The 25,369-nt window shown below is 40.2% G+C and overlaps 1 protein-coding gene across 1 annotated transcript in view; it reads right to left on the reverse strand.

Moving 5' to 3' along the window:
* Positions 1-582: 582 nt before the first annotated feature.
* The window catches only part of LOC125344857 (ankyrin repeat domain-containing protein 26-like), a 38,473-nt gene continuing 13,686 nt past the window's right edge, over positions 583-25,369 (reverse strand). The window contains exons 8-15 of the mRNA XM_048337169.1: positions 24,305-24,411; positions 21,432-21,594; positions 18,050-18,156; positions 15,168-15,330; positions 12,304-12,486; positions 10,034-10,300; positions 8,886-8,983; positions 583-826 (exon numbers count right to left, since the gene is read on the reverse strand). Coding sequence (XP_048193126.1) covers positions 583-826; positions 8,886-8,983; positions 10,034-10,300; positions 12,304-12,486; positions 15,168-15,330; positions 18,050-18,156; positions 21,432-21,594; positions 24,305-24,411 — 1,332 coding nt within the window. The remainder of the gene's footprint in view (positions 827-8,885; positions 8,984-10,033; positions 10,301-12,303; positions 12,487-15,167; positions 15,331-18,049; positions 18,157-21,431; positions 21,595-24,304; positions 24,412-25,369) is intronic.

A 25,369-nucleotide genomic window follows, 5' to 3' on the forward strand; every position in this document is an offset into this window, starting at 1 on the left:
ATACCAATCTTAATCCATACATTAGGCTATTCTATTAGGCAAGGACACAGTAAGACGATGATAGCAAAACAAATAATTCCTATAATGAAAGGGGCTTTTCAAATAACATATTAATTTAAAGCTTGTTTTAATTATAGTCAACTTATTTTTCAAGTATTGCCTCCAAAACTTTTGCAATGCACCAAGAACAGAAAACTGTGTGTGTGTGTGTGTGTGTGTGTGTGTGTGTGTGTGTATGTGTGTGTGTGTGAACTTACTTTTCTTGCTCTGGTATGGTATGGTAACACATGATAACTTTATTTATAGAAAGTCACATTTATTCTCAAATATCTCATTTAATTATACTTTTTAAAGATAGTTGAAACATTTTTAGTTTAAATACATGTATCGAATCGAATTATTAGGAAATGAGCATCACTTGAAATGGGACACATTTGTTGACTTGTGCTGCTTTTTAAAACAGATTATTGTCATATTTGTATGGCACAAATAAGTCAACTGTACTTCTCAATAATTCATCAAATCAAAGACAGAACGTGTCTGAAGTCTGAAATCCAAAATGAAAAAGATACTGTAACTAACCTAAAGTTTTCTCAGGAAGGCGTCCACCTTCTCAAATGCAGATCTTAGTCTTGGGCTCAAATCCGCATAGTCTTCTCTTGCTGAAAAATGCGTCCGAGGTCCCAGAAAACTCTGAGAATTTCTCTCAGTAGGGTTGTTTAAGCTATTCCTGGTAGTAAAAGTTTCAGACGATGTTTGACACAGATGAACTCTTAGATGAAGCTTACAATTTTCATCCTCCAGTCTCTTAATCTTTCTTTCACATCTGCAAAAGGCAAACATCCAGGAATCCATCTTTCCCTGAGTTAGACCCAAAGGACTTATGGCTTTAAGAAAAAAGGTGCAAACACTAACTTTTAAAATTAGCCTTAAGACCAAACTTAAGTTCCTTGAAACAGTATCTTGAAATACACATTGGTTAATGAATGCCAACTGTATAACGTGTAAAATTGTAATTTATTCTAAATAATCACACACACACACACACTCATTCCTGGCAAGTTAATTCCAACACTGTAGGGAGGAGACAAGTGATTGTCAGGGATGTCTGGCTCCACAGTTGTCACTGCTGCCCTCTGGTAGGGCTCTACTTAGAGGATTCCTCATGTAAGTATTACTATCTATGTAAAATCATCTCTGTATTATCATATGTGGACACTTTATCAAGCATAAGTTCAGTGAAACAACATATGATTCTCCTTAAGTAGGTGTTTAAACTACGAATAATAAACTTAGATTACTGGCATTCAGTAAAGCAGGTCAGAGATTATAAATATGCAACCGAGACATTTGCAAGTGCTTGTTTGCACTGTGTTTATCGTCCTTAAGATATCAAACTTTGGCTAGAGGAATACAAGGCAGCAGTTCCAATGGAGAAGATCGCAGAGCCGGTGATCCAAAGAACTAAAGTAGCCTTTTGGCAATTGGCACACAGTATGCAATTCTGTTGTCAAAGACATTGCCCCCTTCACAGAAACAAAGGAAGGAATTCCATTTACGGTGTTGAGAATTGAAATTCCCAGTCTTTCCCTGTATAACTTTGAAGGGCATTTTGTCTCCGGGCACTCTCAGTTGTGAATTCAAGTATCACAGTCAGGGAAGACAGATAGACTGTGCCTTCAGCAGAAGTGCTACATCTTTGCACTGATGGTGCAATGTCCCAAAAAACACAAGTGAGCTTGAAATTTTCTGTTGAAGGAATACTGACAAGTAATTGTATACAAACAACTGTGCTAATTAGAAAGACAATGACTTCTCTGAAAATGAAGGGGGAAGGCCACTGAGAATAGGAAGAAAAACAGAGCAGCAACCAATAAAGCCCCAAAGTAAACCAAGAGGAGAAACTGTTCTATTCTAATAAGTTAGGAGAAAATTAATGTATTCATAGTATTTTCCAAAGTTGGTTTGTTCAGTTAGGTTCCTCTTCCTAGTAATCTCATGAGTCTGTCATATCAAAACTATTGTAAGGGCTGACCTCAGAACCCGGGTGACTAAATATAAGTTTTACTGCTAAAAGTATAACAGCTCCTAAACCCTGGGGATGACTCTATGCTAGAGGGCTGCACCCCCACCCATGAGACTATTTTGTAGTTTGACATTTAAAAATATAGGGAGCCCTTGTTCCCCCCTGTACCTAGGTAGCAACCATGGTAATGGACAGTCAAAAACGATCCTAGTCATAGACTATCGAAACAACCATACTAAGAGTAGAAATGCCATGGAAACTGTTGGGTTGGTTTACTCATGACTGAGTACTGGATTGTTTTCGCCTGCTCAAGCTTGGGAAAACATGGTGGTAATTGTTAAAATAAAGTTGATAATGGGTCAGCCTGACTGCAAAATTCTGCTTCTGTAAACGGCTTGCTTAACCCATTTGTGACTTGCTCTACCCCCTGCACTAACCCACTGTATCAGTGCTACGTGACCACCTGCTGTCAGTTCCTCATATCAAGGCCAGTTCCCATTACCAAAGCCAAAATAGGTTAACTGATAGGGTAGAGAGCCAATAGAAATAGGACAAGACTTGCTTGCTAAATGCCATCCAATAAGTATCTGCCAAGTTGTAAATACCCTGCCCCTGTTGTAATCACAATAAAAACCCCGCCTATCTGAGGGTCCGGGCTTTCAATCCAGATCAGCTTGGTGATGGTTGAGAGTCCAGGCTCCACCTGCAATAATGACTCTTGTGCGTTTGCATCGGTATCGGCTCCTTGGTGGTCCTTGGGGACTGGAAATCTTAGGCATAACAGCTTGGAGGACTCTTCCCAGAACCCCAAGATCCCAGGACCCTCGAACCAGAGTGTGACACTTGTTTTTCTTGTCTGTTTTGGCGTCCTTAATAACCAGTAACTAATATTCTGTAAGGTTGTCATAAGACTTAAGCAGACATGTAGGTGGGTCATCTTGGAAGACCAGGCCCCCTCCTTAGTGGGGAACAAAGTCCCCTCCTCACTTAGTATAGTCAGTAGGAAGGAAACGGGCTGCTCCTGGGGCGCAGCAGCCTAAGGCCAACAATCCCTATTCACTTCTTCCTCCTCTGGGCAGAAGGAATTCGTTCACTGAAAATCTGCTTTGTGCCTTTGGTGCGTCTCTTTGGTGTTTGCTTCTGGCTGTTTGTATCTACTTTTCTGAAACTCACATAAGATGGGACAGACTCAGAAGACTCCCTTTCTCTTCTGACAGACAATTTCAAGGACATGAAAAGCCAGGCACACGACTTGAGTATAGAAGTAACAAATGGGAAACCAATCACTTTTTGTTCTACATCCTGGTCTGGCAGGATTTGCTGGAAAATTCCCTTCCTAGTTAATGCCCTTTTTACCTCCTCAGGAACAGTTTCCAAGAGACACCTGGTCTCTGCTGGTATAGAGTTCCAAACAGCCTCCCCAGGTCCCCCCAAGTCTGAAAGACCAAGGGGAAGAGAGATCAGCTTCAAGTAGCCATTTTCTTCCAACTGAAGGTATTTAAAGGCCAATTGATCTGTACAATGCTCTAGTTAAAACTGGGCTCAGACTAGAGTCAAGGACTGGGTGGGCTGAGTCTTAGCCCAGGGAACCCCCAACCAGCTTTCCTCAGCAGAAAAGTACTTAGTGCACTAAAATGTCTTGCTAAAACTAGAAAGCCCTGGTAAATGAGACCGGAGAATGCTAAAATCATTTGTTAAGTTTTGTCTTAAATCTTGGTTATTGCAAGAGTAAGATTGGCATAAATACCTCTTGCCACTGGAAAAAGTATGGCCGACATTTATTTTGCTCGCTTTAAGATCTTTTGCATGTGTATGTGTGTGCAGGTGTGAGTGTGAACATGTTCCAGATGAAAACTGTCAGTATAATGTAAGAATGGGTGAGTTGACGTTCAAAGCTCATCAAGTTCGGGCCTTACCAAATGTTTTAAAGGATTAGTGCATAGTTTAATACAAACAGTTAAAAGGTATCTAAGGATTCTTTAATTTGCAGTTTTAAGTCTGGTATCTTAATGCATAAGGCTATTTAACATGTAATCAAGTTATTTTCTTTAGCAAAAGACATTGGAAATGTGAAATTTATTTTCCTCTGCTGTTAATATTCAGGGCTAAATGTCAGAAATTTGGATATTAATGTTTATCCCTGTTAAAAAAATTGCTTGGGTTTCTCAGGGAGAGATGGAAAAAAAGGCAGAAACCCTTAGGCCAGGCCTGCAAGCCTATCCTCAGGAGTGAGGGTGATGTGGCAAAGGGGCAGCTTAGCCAGTCCATGGGGTGGGCCAGGCCCTGGGGGAGTCCACACATGGTGGAAAAGCGTAAGCTGGCACAGAGGCAATTCTCCCAGCCCCAAGGAGTAGGATGGGCAAATGGAGGCTTTTCCTTGTCCCGTATCTTTTCCTTACAGGTGGACATAACATCCTGATGATAAAATAGGTGTTGTGATGATGCTATTGAAGTCTATAACTGCTCCTTGGGAGGTTTGAACATTAAAAAAAAGTTTTCAGAAGACAGTTCAAAGTTTATCTGGACAATGTAATTTGACTTCTAGGCTATGTTGCAATTTGGATGTGTCTTAAAAAAGGGGACAAAGATACCAAGTCTGGATTCTTGTTTGTCATTCTGGAATGTGTAATTCTTGCATGGAGGGAAAACTGTCATTTGAGTTCAGAGGTGTTCTAGGCAATAACGCAGACCGCAGGGAAACAAATGACCCCTTTAAAGCAGCCACCCGGAGGGAACAGACTGTGGCCAGTGCCTCTAGATTTCAGAGTTCTTCAAATACAACTGAAAGCTAAAATGTAAATATTAAAGCAGAGGTTACTAAAAGAGTTTAGAGATCAAGATGGATTTCTAGATATGAGATTGGAAAATAAAGTTGTCCTAAATGTTTCATTGCAATTGGACAAAAGAAATAATTTAGGCTGCCAAAATGATTGTTTAATTTGCTATTCCAATTTGCCTTGCTGGTTTTATAAATTTCCAGGTAGAACTACAGTCAAGGACAGATGATTCTTACAAGTTTATCAAATGTAACTTTGGCCCTTACCAAGTTCCAGTTAAGATGATGCTTAAAAGCTACTTCTGTGTGGACCATCTTGTTGCTTTAATTGGAGTAAGAGGACTTTTGTAAGATTCATTGATCTGAAAACTGTGGTTCAAAGCCAGCCCAGGCAGAGAAAGGTCCCTGTGAGAGTCTTCATCTGTATTGAGCCAGCAGAGTGCTGAGAACAGAGTTGTGTGGAGCTTAAAGTGGTAGGGTGCTAGCCTAGAACTGAAGAGCTGAGGGACAGCACTCAGGTCCTGAGTCCAAGTCCAGCGACGGATCAAGAGAAATGTCAAAGGTGCATTGACCTCAGCATGGAAAAGGCTGGGACGAAAGAGATGGAGCATCCAGAGGCAGGAAGCCACTGCCTGGATGGCAGCGAGGGTGTCAGATCCTAGAGTCATGTGTGCTTGGCCTTCACAAGTTCATCAGAGCCAGGAGGTCCTGGAGGAACTTGCCAGTCCTCTGTGATAGTGGGTAGTAAAGCTAAGATTGTCTAATGAAGGGATAGCTTAAAATCCCAACCCCTGCATCTGCTCAAAGCCCTGAGCGGCAGTGAGAATTCTGAGCTCGCACATCTGTTCAGGAAGGAAGCTTGTGGACCTGAGATGGTGTCCTTCCCGAGACCTACCTGATGCCTACTAAGGTAATTTAGGCATTGTTAGGTTATCAGAGATCTGTTTCCCCAGCCAGTCAGGAAAACGCTTTTGCAAACTGAAATGTTAAAAGGCGACACTGCTGTAGCCCCAAAAGTCTATAACGTTGTTAGAAGTTAAAAGTTGAATGTGATTTCCAGTTTGGAGGAAAGCTTGTAAACTGGACATCTAATCCTGCAGCCTCTCGCTAAAGTAGACTAAGGTGATAGGTTCCTGGCTAGGTCAGGTCAACGCCCCTGAGCAGGCCTGAAGAAGTTACAGAAGAGGAATGATCTTCACCCATCAGCTCCCTTTAAAAGATGAGGAAGGATAAAGTAGGGAGCCCCCTTCCCCCCTGCTCTCCTCCCACTTCCACCCTCCCTTCTCAAAGAAGCCTCAGGCACTAGATGTCCTCTTCCACCTGAATTCCTGGCAGGGAGGGAGTGGCCAAAGGTTTATCACCAGGCTCTTCTGGGGGGCTCCGGGCCACCGGAAAGCGCGCAATCAATTTGTCTAAGGTGGGCAAGTTAGACAGGCAGTGGGTGAGTCTCCAGCAGCCTTCAAAGGCTGCTTGTGCTTACCGTCCTTCCGCTTCCATAGATCTAGAGGCTGAGGAAAATTGACAACGATTCATGTAGCATTTGTGGGACAGGCAGCTCCAGGCATTAGAAGGAATATTAGCAGCAGCAGCGTGCCATGCCAGACCACAAATGCGGCTGGCGGAGTAGCCGCCAAGAGAAAGAGGGCAAGAGGAACGGTGCCAGGAGCCTACAGGGAGGTGATTTACTGAGATAGAAAGTACCTGCTAGCTTTTCTAGTCACTGTTTCAGGATGGATGGAAGCTTTCCTAACCAAGTGGGAAACAGCACAGAGAGTACAGAAGAAGCTTCTAGAGGAGATAATTCCCAGGTTTGGACTCCCAGTAGCCATAGGCTCAGACAATGGCCCCTCCTTTCCTCACTTAGGTAAGGCAGCTATTAGGTAAGTCATTGGGGATTATTAGGAAATTACATTGTGCCTACCACCCCCAAACTTCAAGTCAGGTAGAGAGGAAAAGAGAGCTTAACCAAATTAGCCCTTGAGACTGGTGAACACTGGCCAGCCCTCCTCCACCACCCTGTTCGCCATCACACCCTAGGAAGCAATGTTCCCGCGCCTCCTCCTTTAGGCACCAGGCTTGGTTGTGAAGCAGTAGCTAAACTGTCCAACCAGCATTTGCCGAAAGGCAACCAGGACTATATTAGGGGGTTCACTAGCCAGGCCTTAGGGTAAGCTTCTTGAACCAGGCTAAGCAGAAAGTTGCAGCAGTCCAGCAGGAGGTGTGACATTCTGTGGGAGCCACTGCTGCCTGTGGCTGCCCCACCCCCTCCCATCCCATTGGGGTTCAGATCAAGTACAGCCTGACAGCCATCGGAGCCATCCACCAACTCCTCACCACTCAAGTGGGTTTGGACATCGGTGAACGCATGCACCCACTGAGACGCTGACCAACTCCCTGGCAGAAGTGGTCCTCCCAAACAGGACAGGTTTCTTTGGAGAGGAAGGCTGTCTTGGGGTTAAGCATACGGGAATGAGCAGAGAAACACCAGGAAAGCATGGGATGGGATGAGTCTTTGTGTAACGGGTCCCTTTGGCTGACATTGTTAAAAACCTCGGTAGCAGGACCTTGGAGGTTGGTAATAGTCATCTTAATGGTTGGTCCTTGTATTCTTTTTTAAATTAAATGTTATTAAGGTGTCAATAAATTAAGTTGTATTGACAAGGCCAGTGAGTCCATTTCTTGTGATATCGTACACCCTCGTTTTTCTTTCTCTTCCCTAGATCAGGTAGGCATATATACAAACCATACCCAGTGTACTAAAATCACATAAAGTAACCATATAGGGTACGCCAAAGGAAATTCACCTAAAACTTCAAAGGCGACATCAACAATAGACTCCACCTGTGTCCTTCTCTTGGGGTTGTTTTTGCTTATCCTGTTCTTATATGATGTGTACATAGCTTTGGAGCTATGGTGATCCTCTGATAGGTCTATTGTAGACCTTTTCATGTTTAGTAGTTGTTTGGTTTTAGATATATACTGTGAGGTCACTGACCCAAACGTGGAAATACCATTTGACAAGAAGTTTGTTGTTTTGCAGACCTGGTCTCTACTGGTCTTTGTACTCTTAAGAGGCTCACTGCATTTCTAAGAGATCGTGTCAGCGCGGTACAGCTAAGAGTGCTGAGGTCTCCATATCAGCCCCTGGACAGGAAAGCCATAAAAATGTAGGATAATGAGGGCATGACTGGCCCCCCCCAGTAAGCAGTAGAAGAGGAGGGAATGTAAGGGCTGACCTCAGAACCCGCGTGACTAAATATAAGCTTTACTGCTAAAATTATAACAGCTTCTAAACCCTGGGGATGACTCCGTGCTAGAGGGCTGCACCCCCACCCGCGAGACTATTTTGTAGTTTGACATTTAAAAATATAGGGAGCCCTGTTCCCCTCTCTACCTAGGTAGCAACCATGGTAATGGACAGTCAAAAACGATCCTAGTCATAGACTATCGAAATAACATACTAAGAGTAGAAAGGCCATGGAAACTGTTGGGTTGGTTTACTTATGATTGAGTACTGGATTGTTTTAGCCCGCTGAAGCTTGCTTAGTGGTAATGGGAAAACATGGTGGCAATTGTTTAAATAAAGTTGGTACTAGGTCAGCCTGACTGCCAAATTCTGCTTCTGTAAGCGGCTTGCTTAACCCATGTGTGATTTGCTCTACCCGCTGCACTAACCCACTCTATCAGTGCTATGTGACCACCTACTGTCAGTTTCTGATATCAAGGCCAGTTCCCATTATCAAAGCCAAAATAGGTTAAGTGATAGGGTAGAGAGCCAGTAGAAATAGGACAAGACGTGCTTGCTAAATACCATCCAATCAAGTATCTGCCAAGTTGGAAATATCCGGCCCCTGTTGTAATCACAGTACAAACCCTGCCTATCTGAGGGTCGGGACTCTCAATCCAGATCCGCTGTGTCGGTGACGGTTGAGAGTCCAGGCTCCAGCTTGCAATAAAGCCTCTTGTGCATTTGCATCGGTATCGGCTCCTTGGTGGTCTTTGGGGACCGGAAATCTAGGCATAACACTATGTTTTACAGTCTACTTAATAAGTTTTGTTTATTTTCTGTGACTCTAAACTTACTCCTGTAATTTATTTGATAGCTGGGAGATTTTAGATAGTTGTGCTTGCACTGTCGATGTCCAAACAGCGTCCTGATATGCTCGAGCTCTGTTCTGCTCCTAAAGAAAATTGAAGAGTCATTTTTCAATCAATATTTCTTGAACAAGTTCCTATATTCTCTCCGTGGTGTAGAACACTATGAGATATGGGAAAGCCGGTGCTTGAATTTACAGTACTTCTCATCATTATCCCCTGCATTTAATCTAAATACTAAATACCTAAGTGCAGTTTTCTCTTGGGGAGGACATGAAGTAAGTACTACAGCAGGTGTACAAGAGTATGGATAAAACTTAATAAAATAGAACAAGACCAATCAAATTTGAGAAAGAAAACCTGACCTGAATGAAAGTCTATGAGCATGTTCCAATTTGTTTTATTTTTGACGGTTGTCCATTGTGGAGCTTGATCTCAGTGCCTGGGCATTGTCCCTGAATTTTTCTACTCAGGGTACTACTTGACCACTTTGAGCCGCAGCTTCACTTATGGTTTTCTGGAGGTTAACTGGAGAGGAGTCTCAATAGACTTTCCTGTCTGGGCTGGATTTGAACTGCAGTCCTCAGATCTCAGTTTCACGAGTAGCTACTATTAGTTACAGGCGTGAGCCACAGGTGCCTGGCTTGCATGTTATAATCTGTATGAATTATTGTTTTCTAAGAATTTAATTTTATGGCAACTAGATTTCAAACATGAAGTAATTTTTTTTTTTTTTTTTGCCAGTCCTGGGCCTTGAGCTCAGGGCCTGAGCACTGTCCCTGGCTTCCTTTTTGCTCAAGGCTAGCACTCTGCCACTTGAGCCACAGCGCCACTTCTGGCCATTTTCTGTATATGTGGTGCTGGGGAATCGAACCAAGGGCTTCATGTATACCAGGGAAGCGCTCTTGCCACTAGGCCATATCCCCAGCCCATGAAGTAATTTTTAATAAAAAGAATGTTATTGAATATAAATGTACTTACAATGTGGGAATAATGTAGAATATATAGAATATGATGTAATATGTAAGATAGAAACATTATATAATTTACTTCTAATAAAGTACATGAAACAATGTGTAAGTCCAAAATATACCTTCCAATAAATGTTTAAGCATATTAGAAATAAACATATTCACCTGTATAAAGTTGGACACTTTTTCTGCTTGTTCACTTATTTCGCTTTCCGTTTTTTGTGTGAGGAATATTCTGTACTGTTCTGTCATAGCTATGGTACACTTGCAACTCTCAGTAAGATGTTTTTGGTCTTCCTTCAGCTTTGTATTCTCCTCAGCCAGTGAATCGTTTTTGCTTTGCAGGGACTGTAACTGCTCTTTGAGGAAATTATTTTCTTCTTGCAGCTGTTGATATTTGCCCATCTGCAGATTCTCTGAGGCAGCAGAAACCTGCATGGTCATCAGCACAGGTTGGTAAAGAAAGGCAAGCTTACACAGATCAATCATGAGTATAGTAAGATACTTAGAATATGCTCCCCTGAATTACGCAGAAAGTCAACTCATTTCAAATGACTACAAGGTTAAAGTACATTCCCTCCATCGATCAGCTTTGTCATAAAACACTTGTGCTTGGTCTTGCACTTCTGTCTCCTAGTTTTCTTGTTTTTTTTCTTTATAGAATGACTCTAATTCCAACCTTAGAATTCCAATTCCACTTAAAGAGAGTGCAATCTATGCTGTCTAAAATTATAAGCCGTATTCTAATCTTCAAGTGTTTTTAATGTAAATCTGAATTTCATGCCAGAAAATGATGACTTTTGGCAAGTAACTATGTATGACATGTCCCAGTATAGAAGTTTAGTGATATAATCTACGCATGGTTTTGAACAAAATGGACTGGATTCAATTACATGATTTTGTAATTGTCTGATTCTTGCCACAAAGCAGGGAGAATTCTAAGCCAAACAAGTAAATAATTGTACCTTTTCAAGAGCACGAAGTTGTGAAGAAGTGATTTCCTTTGCAATAGGGTTTGATTGGTGAGATGATTCTCAAGCTTGACTCTCTCTCTCTCTATATATATATACACATATTTATACATATATGTATATATATATATATATGGGGGCATTCCTCCTATAATTTTACTTTATCTGAATAGGACCTAGCCTTTGAGAATGCTCTCTAGTGAACAGAATGTGATGAATTTACTGTTTTATTTCAAACATTAAATTAGAAAAAGTTTAGAAACAGCAAGAAAACTTCCTCTCATTGGGAAGTTTGCCTTCAGAATCTCACCACTACACTACACTGTGAAGAAGCCCACATGTGGATTCCTTCAATGGCTGCTGTCACCCAGACATGTAGAGCAAGGCTTTTGGTGACACAGTCATCCCATACAATGCAGAGTGTAGAGAAATGGGCTGACTTCACTACTGATTCAATTCCAAATGGAAACACATTAATGTTGCACTGAAACTCCACATTAAGAGGTGGATTGTTCTAGGTAAACAAATGGGACGGGAATGCACAATAAACATGAATAGAAACCCATAATCTTCCAGCTATCTTAAAGCCAGTATGTAGAGGAAAAGGAATAGATAACTAGTATAAAAATAACTATGCTAACAATTACAAGCGTAATGAATCAAAACCGCAATTCACAGCCTCATTTAATGTGACTTTTCCCCTTCATTTAAAAAAATATTCTTTATGTATTTGTACAAGGGGGCTTCAATTCAGGCTATCAATTTATAAGTACAAAAATCGTGACCAATGTCACCCCTCCTATTGTACTTCATCTGTCTCAAACCTAACTATCCTTTAAGCGAATCCTTTTCTTTTCTGAAGCTGTAGGGATCTTGTTAACTATGAGACTTTGGAGAGAAGCAACTAGGATCCCAAAATGCCACATTGGAGCGATCCATTGGGCAAATGGAGCTTCCACACTTGCACCCATTTGGCTAGTCCTTTGCGGAACTCCAGGCTCTGCTGGGATATGACTTTTCTGTGGGGCTGTTTGTGTTCTTAGTCATCCCCAACCAGGAAAACAAGGCCAACTACCTGGTGATCATGCCATCGGTAGAATGTTAACACTGTTTAGAATTGGTTTGGACATTTCCCTTATGTTTGATTGTATGCTTCATGTGTGGTGCTCTATCTATTCTATCAAGAAAGCAAAAGCCCACTTTGGGATATATCTCAACCAAGTGGCCCATTTATAGTTAAACCTCTCAAAGAAAAAATGTAAGATTTCATCACAAAACAACACAGCCTGTGTACATTTTAGGAAATGAGAAAAGGTAAATTTCAAATAAAACTTTAGGTTATTATGTAGTTGTTTTATTTTAAAACATTCCATCAAACAGAAGTGAAATAAAGTGCTGGATTAATAGACTTTTGTAACATAAACAGTACATGTAAGGAGTCACAAAGGTTTTGCACTGTTCTACCTTAGAGATTTCTTTGTATCGCTTGGTCTGAAGTTTTTCCCTGTATAGTTTATGAGTCAGCTTTGCAAATTCTTCTGTCTGTGACTCATATGCGCTTCTCATGAGCCGTAACTCCTCTTTGAGGACACCCATTTCCTTTGACAGCTGTTCACATTTGGAGGATTGGATGTGCACATTTTCATCCTGCATGATACATAAGTGTAGGTAGGTAAAGAAGGAATTCCCGTGGCAACTGTATAACACAAAACGAGTTATAAATATTGTCAGATTCTTAGAATGGAGTCCCTTGAAGAACTCAGAAAAACAACCAATTTCAAAGTAATGTTGATTCACCCAATGGCTGTAGTAGAAACCTGATTTTGCCTTCAGACGTGTGAAGGAATAAGCCAGTTGTCAGGGTCAAGTCACCCCAGCTGATACACAGGGTAGAGAAATGGGCTAATCTCATTGTTGTTGATTAAATTTCACGTTGTGAACACTTTAATAATGTTACTGTAGAATTCCACACAGGGAGAAGTATTGTTCCATGTAAACAAGTAGGACAGAAATCCACAATAAATATGAAGTAGAAATTCTCAACCTGTCAGTTATCTTTGTGCTGGTAGGGAGCACAAAATGAATTGATAAGTAAATGTGCTACCGATGACATTTTAGCTTCTAAACTATAAGCATGTTTCCGTTACCGCAAGTTTTCTTTCTCATGGTTCTGTCTTCCTTGTCTTAATGTCCTTGTCTTAACTCGGGGCCTGATCACTGACCCTGGCTTCTTTGGCTCAAGGCTAGCTCTCTACCACTTGAGCCACAGAGCTGCTTCTGTGTTTGTCTGTATCTGTGGTGCTGAGGAATCGAACCCAGGGAGTCACGTATACGAGGCAAGCACTCTACCACTAGGCATATTCTCAACCCCGTACATAGTAATTTTCTATGGTGCTGTTGGTGTGGTTCAGTGTCCAAAGCTAGGGAAACTAGGCTATTCATCCACGCCTGTTGCCCTTGGCCTTTGGAAGAAGTTTCATATTTGTTGAGATTGGTTCTGTTATGCTTAATTGGATTTTTTATGTTTGGTGCCATTTATTTCCTACTGAAAAATAACCCCCAAACTTTGAGACACAGTTTGACAAAACGGTCCCTCAAAGTTAAACCTTACAAAAACAAAGATTTTTTCACAACCCAGCTTGGCTTGTATATAGCAAATAGAATGACGATAGATAAATTGTAGTCAAACTTTAAATAATCTCACAATTTTTATATTTTAAATTATTCTGTAAGTGCCACAGGTTAGTATAGCCACTTTCTCTATGAAATGGCAGTGTTTCTAGAAATGTAACAGCATGTTTGGTGTTCCAGTGATGAATGGCTTGCGTCTGTCTCATTCACGTGGGAAGGGGCTAAGCGTCAAAGTGACAGAGCATCTTGGGCTTACACCGTGGCGTGCTGTGATTGCAAATGAAAAACTCTGAGTACTGAGTAGTGGCAAGAATTCTAAGTGGGGTGAAAATAAAATTATTGCGGGTAGAAGTTAGCATGTCCTTGTTCTGGAGCACAGTCTCTAGATTGCTTCCATGAACACATAGCGTGTAGGACAACCTGGAACACCAATATAAGGGATACACTGTGGTCAAAGTGGCTCCATGTGAGTTTCAGTAGAAGAGAGACAGAGAAAGGACGCGAGAGACACAGAGAGAAAGGCATTCCGTAGCCGACTTCTTGCCCTTAGGAGCCACCACCCCTGTGAGGAAATGCACACACAAAGGAAGTCCACCCAGAGGCCAGCAGCACTCAGATAAACAGACATGGGGGAGGAAAACCTCCAGTGGACTCCTACCAAGCAGTTCTCAAGCAGTCTCACGAGAACCACAAGGAACGGCATGAGTACAAGTTTCCTCAGCAAGTGTCTCCCAAACCACAGACTTAGGAAGAAAGCAAGTCCCTTGAGATAGAAGATTTGGGGTAAGTTTTAGAAAGTTATGACAGAAAAGTGGATTCAACAGTTCAATGTATTCTCAGTTAATTCAATTGTATTTAGTAAGAACAATTTTTATACTTATTTTTACTGTTTATCATTCAAGTGATATGCAGAGGGAGTACAGTTACATACATAAGGTAGTGAGTGCATTTCTTGCCAAACTTGTAGCCTCAACCCTCATTTTTCTCCCACCTTCCCTCCTCCACCATTCCTAGTTCACAACATACTGTCTTGTAAGGACAATTTTTGGAAACACTTTTCCCATTATGTTCTTGTTCTATAAGTGATTTGGAGATTAGAAAAACACCCATTCCTTGGAGCTGCCCTGCTCTGAGTGCAAGTGTACCTTTCCTACTACCTGTTTCACCTCCAAGCTCAACTCTTCTCTACATTATCCAAATCCTTTCCCTTTGAAGTTACATTGGCTGTATGGAATTTTCTAGTTTCAGGAGTGCTCCAGGCTCTGCTAACTCATTAATGAGTTAGCAGAGGGGAGTAAGCCAGAGAAATTGCTTGGGGCTACCAACATTCTGTTTGTCTTTATTGGATTTCTGGGAGTTATTGAAGTAGGAAGGCTTCAACGAAGGTGACTAGTTCAACTAATGATCACATTCAGCATGGCCCCTTCAACTTGATCAGTTATACATTCCATCCTCCTTCAAGTTCACTTCTTCTATACAGTAGCCTCGAGGGCCACTACCAGGTTTGGATAATTTCTCTGCATAGCCAATCTCCTACACGTTATGTTTCCCCCTGGGATTCTGAAGGTACATTGAGATTTCCTAGTTTCAGGAGTGCACCAGGCTCTTCCTTGTCCACACTTAGTGCATCACCACACGTAGTTCGTCCTGCTATTAATAAAGTTAGGAACGTGACAGCATTATGGAAGATTAATTACCTCACTCACGTTTACCTTTGAACCATTCAGTTCCATATCTGGTGGTGTCATATCTGTTTCAAGCTGTGTTTTCACGTGGAGTTTGTTAGTATGCTCTTCTTCTGGAACATTTTCATGAGATGCAGTAGTTTCTTCGTTGCTTTCCTCTTTTCCTCGGCATTTACTGTGAATAAGTGCGATCATCTTAACATTTTGATTAATAAAGGGAAAGGTCACTTTGTGAGCTCTCTTGTCAGATATCGATGTGACATTGCATAAGATCAAGCACATATGATGTGTAGAAAACTTTGCACACTTTCCGTATATAATGCAAGGAGAATTGAGAGATCTTAGGAAGGACAATGAGACAACATAAAATGTTCATTATTAGACTGTAATACAAGCAACAGACACGAAGAATTCCACTGGTCTGCTCACATCCCATCTGATTGGGAAAGGATATTATCTCCTTTGGGCTTAAAGAACTCCTAAAGTTATTAAGAAATTCAAGAAAGTTGTGATCTAAAAATCTAAGAGATTAATGGATGGTTTTTATGCTAACTTGGCTTTGTTCAAGCAGGAAAAGCAGGTCACTACTATCAAAGATGTGGCACTGCTTGCAACCCATGCATAGGGAGAGGTTATACATTGAGTAGACACTGCACAGATCTCTAAGAATAAAGATGCTGAAGGAGCTGGAGAGACTATAAATCAGTATCAGAACACGTTCCTCATATGTGCAGAACTCTTGGGTCAGTCCCAGTACCACTAGAAAGCAAGGCCTGAGATGAAGAACCCACACCATTGCTATGTCCTGCTGTGCTAGCCTTCTGCATGATATCTGCCAGCTGAAGTCACTAACTCAGCCATCCAAAACTGAGCTGGAGAAGGAAACAGCAGCAGATGTAAATAGCATGGGAAAATTATCTGTTTTAGCCCTCAAGGAGACCATAAGGGGTATTATCATGTAGTCTTAATTAGTGCAGCCACAGCAAAAATTGATTTGGATAGTTCAGTCCACCCAATAGTATCTCTAGCAGAGATGTCAATACCTTGCTTAGGCAGAATCCTGACAACATTTTGAGATGCACAGTTTACAGTAAGATTAAGGGCTACTAAAGTAGTAATTTCATAGCCTGGTTTCTCTTCAGATTGTATAAATCGTTTGCCTTTTACTATGATAACTATTTATCTTCACACTCAAAATTTTAAGTGAATATAATTTCTACAATAGATAATGAGCTATATATTATCAATACAATTATTTCCTATCTGTGTATATTTGAAGATTTCCACAGATTAAACAATGTAAGTATTCCAAAGCTCAGTCATTTATGTTTGCGCATTCTCACTAATGTCAAAACAGAGAAACTTCGCCCACAACAAATGATGTGGTAGTAATTCTAATGAAAACCTTTTTGAAGGTAATTTCAATACTGAGGTAATTCTTTGAGGTAGAAAACTATTTCAAATGGAAATGTTCTTCATTTCCTTGGAGTCTGATAAAATATATTGTAATACATAGTAAGCTCAAAGTAAAATGAATACAGTCTCTTGGCTGCTCAAATCACTATCATTAGTTTTGAAAGTAATGTAATGAGAATTAGGTTATAGTAGTTTCTGTAAGAAGGTAATCGGTGAGCTACTTCTAGGACATAAAATTCAGTCTACATGTGCAACTTTCCAATCACTGATAAACATATACTAAACACTTTTTGGAAATGAGGAAATATAGATAGAATTTCCAAGGTCATTGATAGAGCAAGTATGAAATCTATGAACTAAATTAACTCATTTGTGTGAATATAAAGCCTGTCTTTCCTTTCTGTGTCACCCAACAATAACCTGTAATCACTGAAGGAAAACCATCCCTTATTTCTCACTCTCATGTCCATTAAAATAAAAACTCATTAGATCACATTGAAATCAACAACATTAAGGCACATTAGAAATAGAAGAGAAAAACAATTGAATGGAGTATATAGAAACAGTTACTAACCAGCTTGTGATGCTATATTATTAATATTAGTAAAGAAAGAAGTAATCTCTAAAACAAAAAATGCTTCTGGAGTTTCTGTTTATGCTTCATTTTGCATTTGTAAAGAAAACACAAGACAGTACCAATGATGAAATTTTGTGTAATTGTTAAGAATTCATTGTGAGCCCTATAAGTAAACTACAAATATGAATTATACAAATGACTTGAGCTTCCATTAAGAATACAAAGCATCAATGCATACTGAGGGTATTATGAATCCTCCCAAACAGTGTAAACTACATGCTGTAATTTACATAAATGCTTTTATTTGAAGTATTCAAACTTGATTTGGCACACTTAGTGACTCACATCTGTAATCCTAGCTACTCAGGAGACAGAGGTCAGGACCACAATTTGTAGCCAGCTTGGGCAGATGTGTCTGAGACTCTCCCTAACTAAGCACCAAAATCCAGAGGGGCAGTTGTGGCTCAAATGGGAGAACGCTTGCCTTGAACAAAACACTTGCGGGCAGCTACCAAGCCTTAATAGGACACACACACACACACACACACACACACACACACACACACACACACACAGAATTCTTCAACACAGGGTCTGGGTCTTGCTATGGAGCCTTCTACTGGTTGAGTCCTGACCCGAGGCCCTTTTGCTTTCTTTCCTGTTTGAATAGTGTCTCCCTCTTGCTGAAACTACAATCCTCCTAAACCTTCCCTCTCAATTAATTAGCTAGGGCTTTAGTTTAAAGCCATTATGCCCAGCTTAAATAAAAGCTTTTAACCCTGCAGCTCACTTGGTAGGTTGTATGATTTAGTATTTTCCCTACTTAGTATTTCTGAATTGAGTGATTGTTTCCCATCTAGAATACATGCAAGGTCATGAAAAACTGATCAAATAGCCATACTTTTCCATGTCATCAACTTCGCCTTCATTTTCTTCATTCTTTAATGTTGTTTCTGTCTTCTGGTGTTCACATTCCTTTTCAGGAGTGGTAATTTCCAAGGCTTCATCCTATGAAACAATAATAAATATTTATATTTACCCTACGTTACATTTCCTAAGAGAACAGGAAAATTCAATGCAAGATCCTGTGTGGGTAAACACTCAATACAGAGAGTAAAGATCTATTAAAATCATCTTTGTGACTCTCTGGCCCCCTCCTCTAGGAAAGCCTCCCTAGCTCCCATGGGTGAGTGTCCACATGAACCCTGGTACACTGTGAAAATTCCCTAGAAATTTACTGCCCCCTCAAACTTCAGTTGCTTCAGAGCATTTGTCGTGTAGTTCCTATATAGTTTCGGGGCTTACAGCAGAGGATCACAAGAAACCAATAGCTATGATGCTAAGTGAAATGAACTCAATTTTATTGAAATGATTGTTATATCAAAGTTGTAACTACTTTCAACATCCCATGTGTATCTGTAGTTTCTACTATTGATGATGTTTTTGTGTCACCCTCTTGTGATTGTAGCTACACTATCTCTGTAATCTTATCTGAGTATACAGGAAACCGTGTATACTGGTACTAGAATTAGGAAATTGAAAGGGAATACCAAAATTGAGAGACTAAGTGTAAAATAAGAGAAACAACAACAAAAGCAATACTTGCAAAACTGTTTGGTGTAAGTGAACTGAACACCTCAGGGGGCATAGGGGAAGGGGAGGGGGGTATAAAGGACAAGGTAACAAACAGTACAAGAAATGTATCCAATGCCTAACGTATGAAACTGTAACCTCTCTGTACATCAGTTTTATTATAAAAATTTGAAAAAAAAAGTTTCAGGGCTTACAAATAGCCTGACTGCTACTGGGCATGATACTTTCATTATAAAAGAAACCTGTAAGTTCTGACCTACATAGGAAATTTAAAATACCTTATGACCACTCTGCTTTATCGAATTTTCCTGTGCTCATTACTATGTAGTCCATCTGTATCCAGTTACTCCAGTTAAGTGGAGGAATATTTTCCTAAGTCTTCTAAGAACAAACTATTGAAAGGGTTGCTTCTCTAACTGTTGGTTCCTCATACCTCCACCCTTTTGCATCTGTAAAGTGTGGGGCAGTTACCAAATCCTCCCTGGGAAATAGTCTGTACAGAGTTGCCAAAATGATCAGTACACTGGAGCCATTTCTCAAGTGGTGGAAATGTCAAACAATCAAACAGGACAAAGTTAGAGGAACTTGCCTCATATGCTCAGTAGCAGAAAAGTTAAAAAAAAATTCACATTGGATTATCCGACTCTATCGGATTTTTGGTGCTTAGCACTTCCAGGCTGATGATGTCTGATCTGTGTCAACATAACAGACACAATGGATGGGCTACCAGAGTTGAAGTCATTTAAAAATGCAATTGGCTAACATGCAGATTCAGAAAACTCTGCTTCTCCCTGACTCTTGGTGGATGACCTGAGTATCCACAGGAAACTTGAAATTCACAGAGGGTCAGCTTCTATTTAGCAAAAGACAATGCCAACATGTTTCTCAAGACTGTTTAAATGGGAGTGAAAGACTGTAGGTTGGAAGGAAAAGGGTGTCTTTCTGGAAGCCCAGAGACAAGGCCAGTAATATTTCTTTTATGTTCTAAGAGATGAAAAAACCAAAGAATAGCAAAGGAAAATTAGGCTTATATGGATGGAAATAAAAGGATCAAGAGAGCAACATATGATCTGCTCTGAAGTTTTGAGTTCCTGAGTGACATATATGGACATGTATCAATCCTGTGTCCCTTATGTCTAGGAGCAGTATCTGAGACTTGAGAAAATCCTCAAATATCCATGCCTGGTACATCTAAAGTATTTGAAAAGTTGGGACCTTAGAGGCGATGTGGATGTGAAAATTTGTTATCTTTCTGTTAGTCAGTGTGCGGAATAATTCTTCTGGAGAACAACAGGAAACAAGAGACATTGCATTCTCATCTCTCATCTACTGAGTGAATTTCTTTCATGCCTTGGAGGTACAGGGACAATCGCTTACTGACAACTCTTACAATCCCTAGGTAGAGCTAGAGTAGGGACTATTGTTCAATTTACGATGCAATTCCATTCAAAATTATACACTATCTGCCACCTGTTAGAAATCACATTTCAGTAATGAGAGCTCCACTTATCTTAAGGGGCTTTAAGTGTCAAAGAATCTATCGCAGGAATCAGTTTAGCTTTTCTCTGCTTTTGCACAAAATTCCAGTTAAGTCACATATTCTGGTCAACTAAGAATCCTCCTAAATACATTTCTTGAGATGATTGTATGGCAGTCTTTCTCAACCTGAGCATTGTTATACACCAAATGAAAGGCCACTGTATCCATACACGACCACTACATGGACAAGTAAGCAGGAAATTTTGTAAGATGATTATTTTCTGAGGAGGTGGGGAGGATGTGCACTAAAAAGAGCCAACTTTATCTTTTTATTGATGGAGAACCTGGTCGTGAACCCCAAAGCCAACAGCAGAATCCAGAGGGGAAGAAGGACAGTTAGGAGAGGAAGGCAGGAAGAGACAGAGAGGGGCCTGATACAGCATCAGGAATGGAACCCAGATGTCAGCAGGTAATTAAACAACCTGCCCTGGTGCCCGCAAAAGCAGCCTTGAGAAAAACAAAGCCCAAAAGGGCACAAAGGAGGACGGCATGGCCAGCAACATGGGAGGGGCAGGGATCTGAGGGGAGAGGCTGGGGAGCCTCAAGTGGTTTTGGAAAGAATATTGGGCTTTTCTGTGCCCTCCCCATCTCCCCGGAAGGTGGAGAGAGGAATTCCTCCCAGGACAGAGTCAGAAGAGGAACAATCTCTTCTGGGGTCCTTGCGGCCCAGGACAAGAGGGAGTTTCGCAAGGGCTGCCATCCGGGCACTTGGCCATCGCAGTTTGGTTTAATGAGTTAGCAGAGGGGAGTACGCCAGAGAAATTGCTTGGGGCTACCAACATTCTGTTTGTCTTTATCGGATTTCTGGGAGTTATTGAAGTAGGAAGGCTTCAACGAAGGTGACTAGTTCAACTAATGATCACATTCAGCATGGCCCCTTCAACTTGATCAGTTATACATTCCATCCTCCTTCAAGTTCACTTCTTGTATACAGTAGCCTCGAGGGCCACTACCAGGTTTGGATAATTTCTCTGCATAGCCAATCTCCTACACGTTATGTTTCCCCCTGGGATTCTGAAGGTACATTGAGATTTCCTAGTTTCAGGAGTGCACCAGGCTCTTCCTTGTCCACACTTAGTGCATCAGCACACGTAGTTCGTCCTGCTATTAATAAAGTTAGGAACGTGACAGCATTATGGAAGATTAATTACCTCACTCACGTTTACCTCTGAACCATTCAGTTCCATATCTGGTGGTATCATATCTGTTTCAAGTTGTGTTTTCACGTGGAGTTTCTTAGTATGCTCTTCTTCGGGAACATTTTCATGAGATGCAGTAGTTTCTTCGTTGCTTTCCTCTTGTCCCCGGCATTTACTGTGAATAAGTGCGATCATCTTAACATTTTGATTAATAAAGGGAAAGGTCACTTTGTGAGCTCTCTTGTCAGATATCGATGTGACATTGCATAAGATCAAGCAAATATGATGTGTAGAAAACTTTGTACACTTTCCATGTATAATTTAAGGAGAAATGAGATATCTTAGGAAGGACAATGAGAATACATAAGATGTTCATTATTAGACTGTAATACAAGCAACAGACACGAAGAATTCCACTGGTCTGCTCACATCCCATCTGATTGGGAAAGGATATTATCCTCTTTGGGCTTAAAGAACTCCTAAAGTTCTTAAGAAATTCAAGAAAGTTGTGATCTAAAAATCTAAGAGATTAATGGATGGTTTTATGCTCACTTGGCTTTGTTCAAGCAGGAAAAGCAGGTCACTACTATCAAAGATGTGGCCCTGCTTGCAACCCATGCATAGGGAGAGGTTATACATTGAGTAAAGTAGACACTGCACAGATCTCTAAGAATAAAGATGCTGAAGTAGCTGGAGAGACTATAAATCAGTACCAGAACACATTCCTCATATGTGCAGAACTCTTGAGTCAGTCCCAGTACCACTAGAAAGCAAGGCCTGAGATGAAGAACCCACACCATTGCTATGTCCTGCTGTGCTAGCCTTCTGCATGATATCTGCCAGCTGAAGTCACTAACTCAGCCATCCAAAACTGAGCTGGAGAAGGAAACAGCAGCAGATGTAAATAGCATGGGAAAATTATCTGTTTAGCCCTCAAGGAGACCATAAGGGGTATTATCATGTGGTCTTAATTAGTGCAGCCACAGCAAAAATTGATTTGGATAGTTCAGTCCACCCAATAGTATCTCTAGCAGAGATGTCAATACCTTGCTTAGGCAGAATCCTGACAATATTTTGAGATGCACAGTTTACAGTAAGATTAAGGGCTACTAAAGTAGTAATTTCATAGCCTGGTTTCTCTTCAGATTGTATAAATCGTTTGCCTTTTACTATGATAACAATTTATCTTCACACTCAAATTTTTAAGTGAATATAATTTCTACAATAGATAATGAGGTATACATTATCAATATAATATTTTCTATCTGTGTATAGTTGAAGATTTCCACAGATTAACCAATGTAAGTATTCGAAAACTCAACTATTCATGTTTGTGCATTCTCACTAATGTCAAAACAGAAAAACTTCTCCCACAACAAATTTTGTGGTAGTAATTCTAGTGAAAACATTTTTAAAGGTATTAACAATACTGAGTCATTCTCTGAGGTAGATAACTATTTCAAATGGAAATGTTCTTCATTTCCTCGGAGTCTGATAAAATATATTGTAATACATAGTAAGCTCAAAGTAAAATGAATACAGTCTCTTGGCTGCTCAAATCACTATCATTAGTTTTGAAAGTAATGTAATGAGAATTAGGTTATAGTAGTTTCTGTAAGAAGGTAATCGGTGAGCTACTTCTAGGACATAAAATTCATTCTACATGTGCAACTTTCCAATCACTGATAAACATATACTAAACACTTTTTGGAAATGAGGAAATATAGATAGTATTTCCAAGGTCATTGATACAGCAAGTATGAAATCTATGAACTAAATTAACTCATTTGTGTGAATATAAAGCCTGTCTTTCCTTTCTGTGTCACCCAACAATAACCTGTAATCACTGAAGGAAAACCATCCCTTATTTCTCACTCTCATGTCCATTAAAATAAAAACTCATTAGATCACATTGAAATCAACAACATTAAGGCACATTAGAAATAGAAGAGAAAAACAATTGAATGGAGTATATAGAAACAGTTACTAACCAGCTTGTGATGCTATATTATTAATATTAGTAAAGAAAGAAGTAATCTCTAAAACAAAAAATGCTTCTGGAGTTTCTGTGTATGCTTCATTTTGCATTTGTAAAGAAAACACAAGACAGTACCAATGATGAAATTTTGTGTAATTGTTAAGAATTCATTGTGAGCCCTATAAGTAAACTACAAATATGAATTATACAAATGACTTGAGCTTCCATTAAGAATACAAAGCATCAATGCATACTGAGGGTATTATGAATCCTCCCAAACAGTGTAAACTACATGCTGTAATTTACATAAATGCTTTTATTTGAAGTATTCAAACTTGATTTGGCACACTTAGTGACTCACATCTGTAATCCTAGCTACTCAGGAGACAGAGGTCAGGACCACAATTTGTAGCCAGCTTGGGCAGATGTGTCTGAGACTCTCCCTAACTAAGCACCAAAATCCAGAGGGGCAGTTGTGGCTCAAATGGGAGAACGCTTGCCTTGAACAAAACACTTGCGGGCAGCTACCAAGCCTTAATAGGACACACACACACACACACACACACACACACACACACACAGAATTCTTCAACACAGGGTCTGGGTCTTGCTATGGAGCCTTCTACTGGTTGAGTCCTGACCCCAGGCCCTTTTGCTTTCTTTCCTGTTTGAATAGTGTCTCCCTCTTGCTGAAACTACAATCCTCCTAAACCTTCCCTCTCAATTAATTAGCTAGGGCTTTAGTTTAAAGCCATTATGCCCAGCTTAAATAAAAGCTTTTAACCCTGCAGCTCACTTGGTAGGTTGTATGATTTAGTATTTTCCCTACTTAGTATTTCTGAATTGAGTGATTGTTTCCCATCTAGAATACATGCAAGGTCATGAAAAACTGATCAAATAGCCATACTTTTCCATGTCATCAACTTCGCCTTCATTTTCTTCATTCTTTAATGTTGTTTCTGTCTTCTGGTGTTCACATTCCTTTTCAGGAGTGGTAATTGCCAAGGCTTCATCCTATGAAACAATAATAAATATTTATATTTACCCTACGTTACATTTCCTAAGAGAACAGGAAAATTCAATGCAAGATCCTGTGTGGGTAAACACTCAATACAGAGAGTAAAGATCTATTAAAATCATCTTTGTGACTCTCTGGCCCCCTCCTCTAGGAAAGCCTCCCTAGCTCCCATGGGTGAGTGTCCACATGAACCCTGGTACACTGTGAAAATTCCCTAGAAATTTACTGCCCCCTCAAACTTCAGTTGCTTCAGAGCATTTGTCGTGTAGTTCCTATATAGTTTCGGGGCTTACAGCAGAGGATCACAAGAAACCAATAGCTATGATGCTAAGTGAAATGAACTCAATTTTATTGAAATGATTGTTATATCAATGTTGTAACTACTTTCAACATCCCATGTGTATCTGTAGTTTCTACTATTGATGATGTTTTTGTGTCACCCTCTTGTGATTGTAGCTACACTATCTCTGTAATCTTATCTGAGTATACAGGAAACCGTGTATACTGGTACTAGAATTAGGAAATTGAAAGGGAATACCAAAATTGAGAGACTAAGTGTAAAATAAGAGAAACAACAACAAAAGCAATACTTGCAAAACTGTTTGGTGTAAGTGAACTGAACACCTCAGGGGGCATAGGGGAAGGGGAGGGGGGTATAAAGGACAAGGTAACAAACAGTACAAGAAATGTATCCAATGCCTAACGTATGAAACTGTAACCTCTCTGTACATCAGTTTTATTATAAAAATTTGAAAAAAAAAAAGTTTCAGGGCTTACAAATAGCCTGACTGCTACTGGGCATGATACTTTCATTATAAAAGAAACCTGTAAGTTCTGACCTACATAGGAAATTTAAAATACCTTATGACCACTCTGCTTTATCGAATTTTCCTGTGCTCATTACTATGTAGTCCATCTGTATCCAGTTACTCCAGTTAAGTGGAGGAATATTTT

This window comes from Perognathus longimembris, unplaced genomic scaffold (assembly GCF_023159225.1).
Source record: "Perognathus longimembris pacificus isolate PPM17 unplaced genomic scaffold, ASM2315922v1 HiC_scaffold_4562, whole genome shotgun sequence".
In the NCBI taxonomy this organism is placed as follows: Eukaryota; Metazoa; Chordata; class Mammalia; order Rodentia; family Heteromyidae; genus Perognathus; species Perognathus longimembris.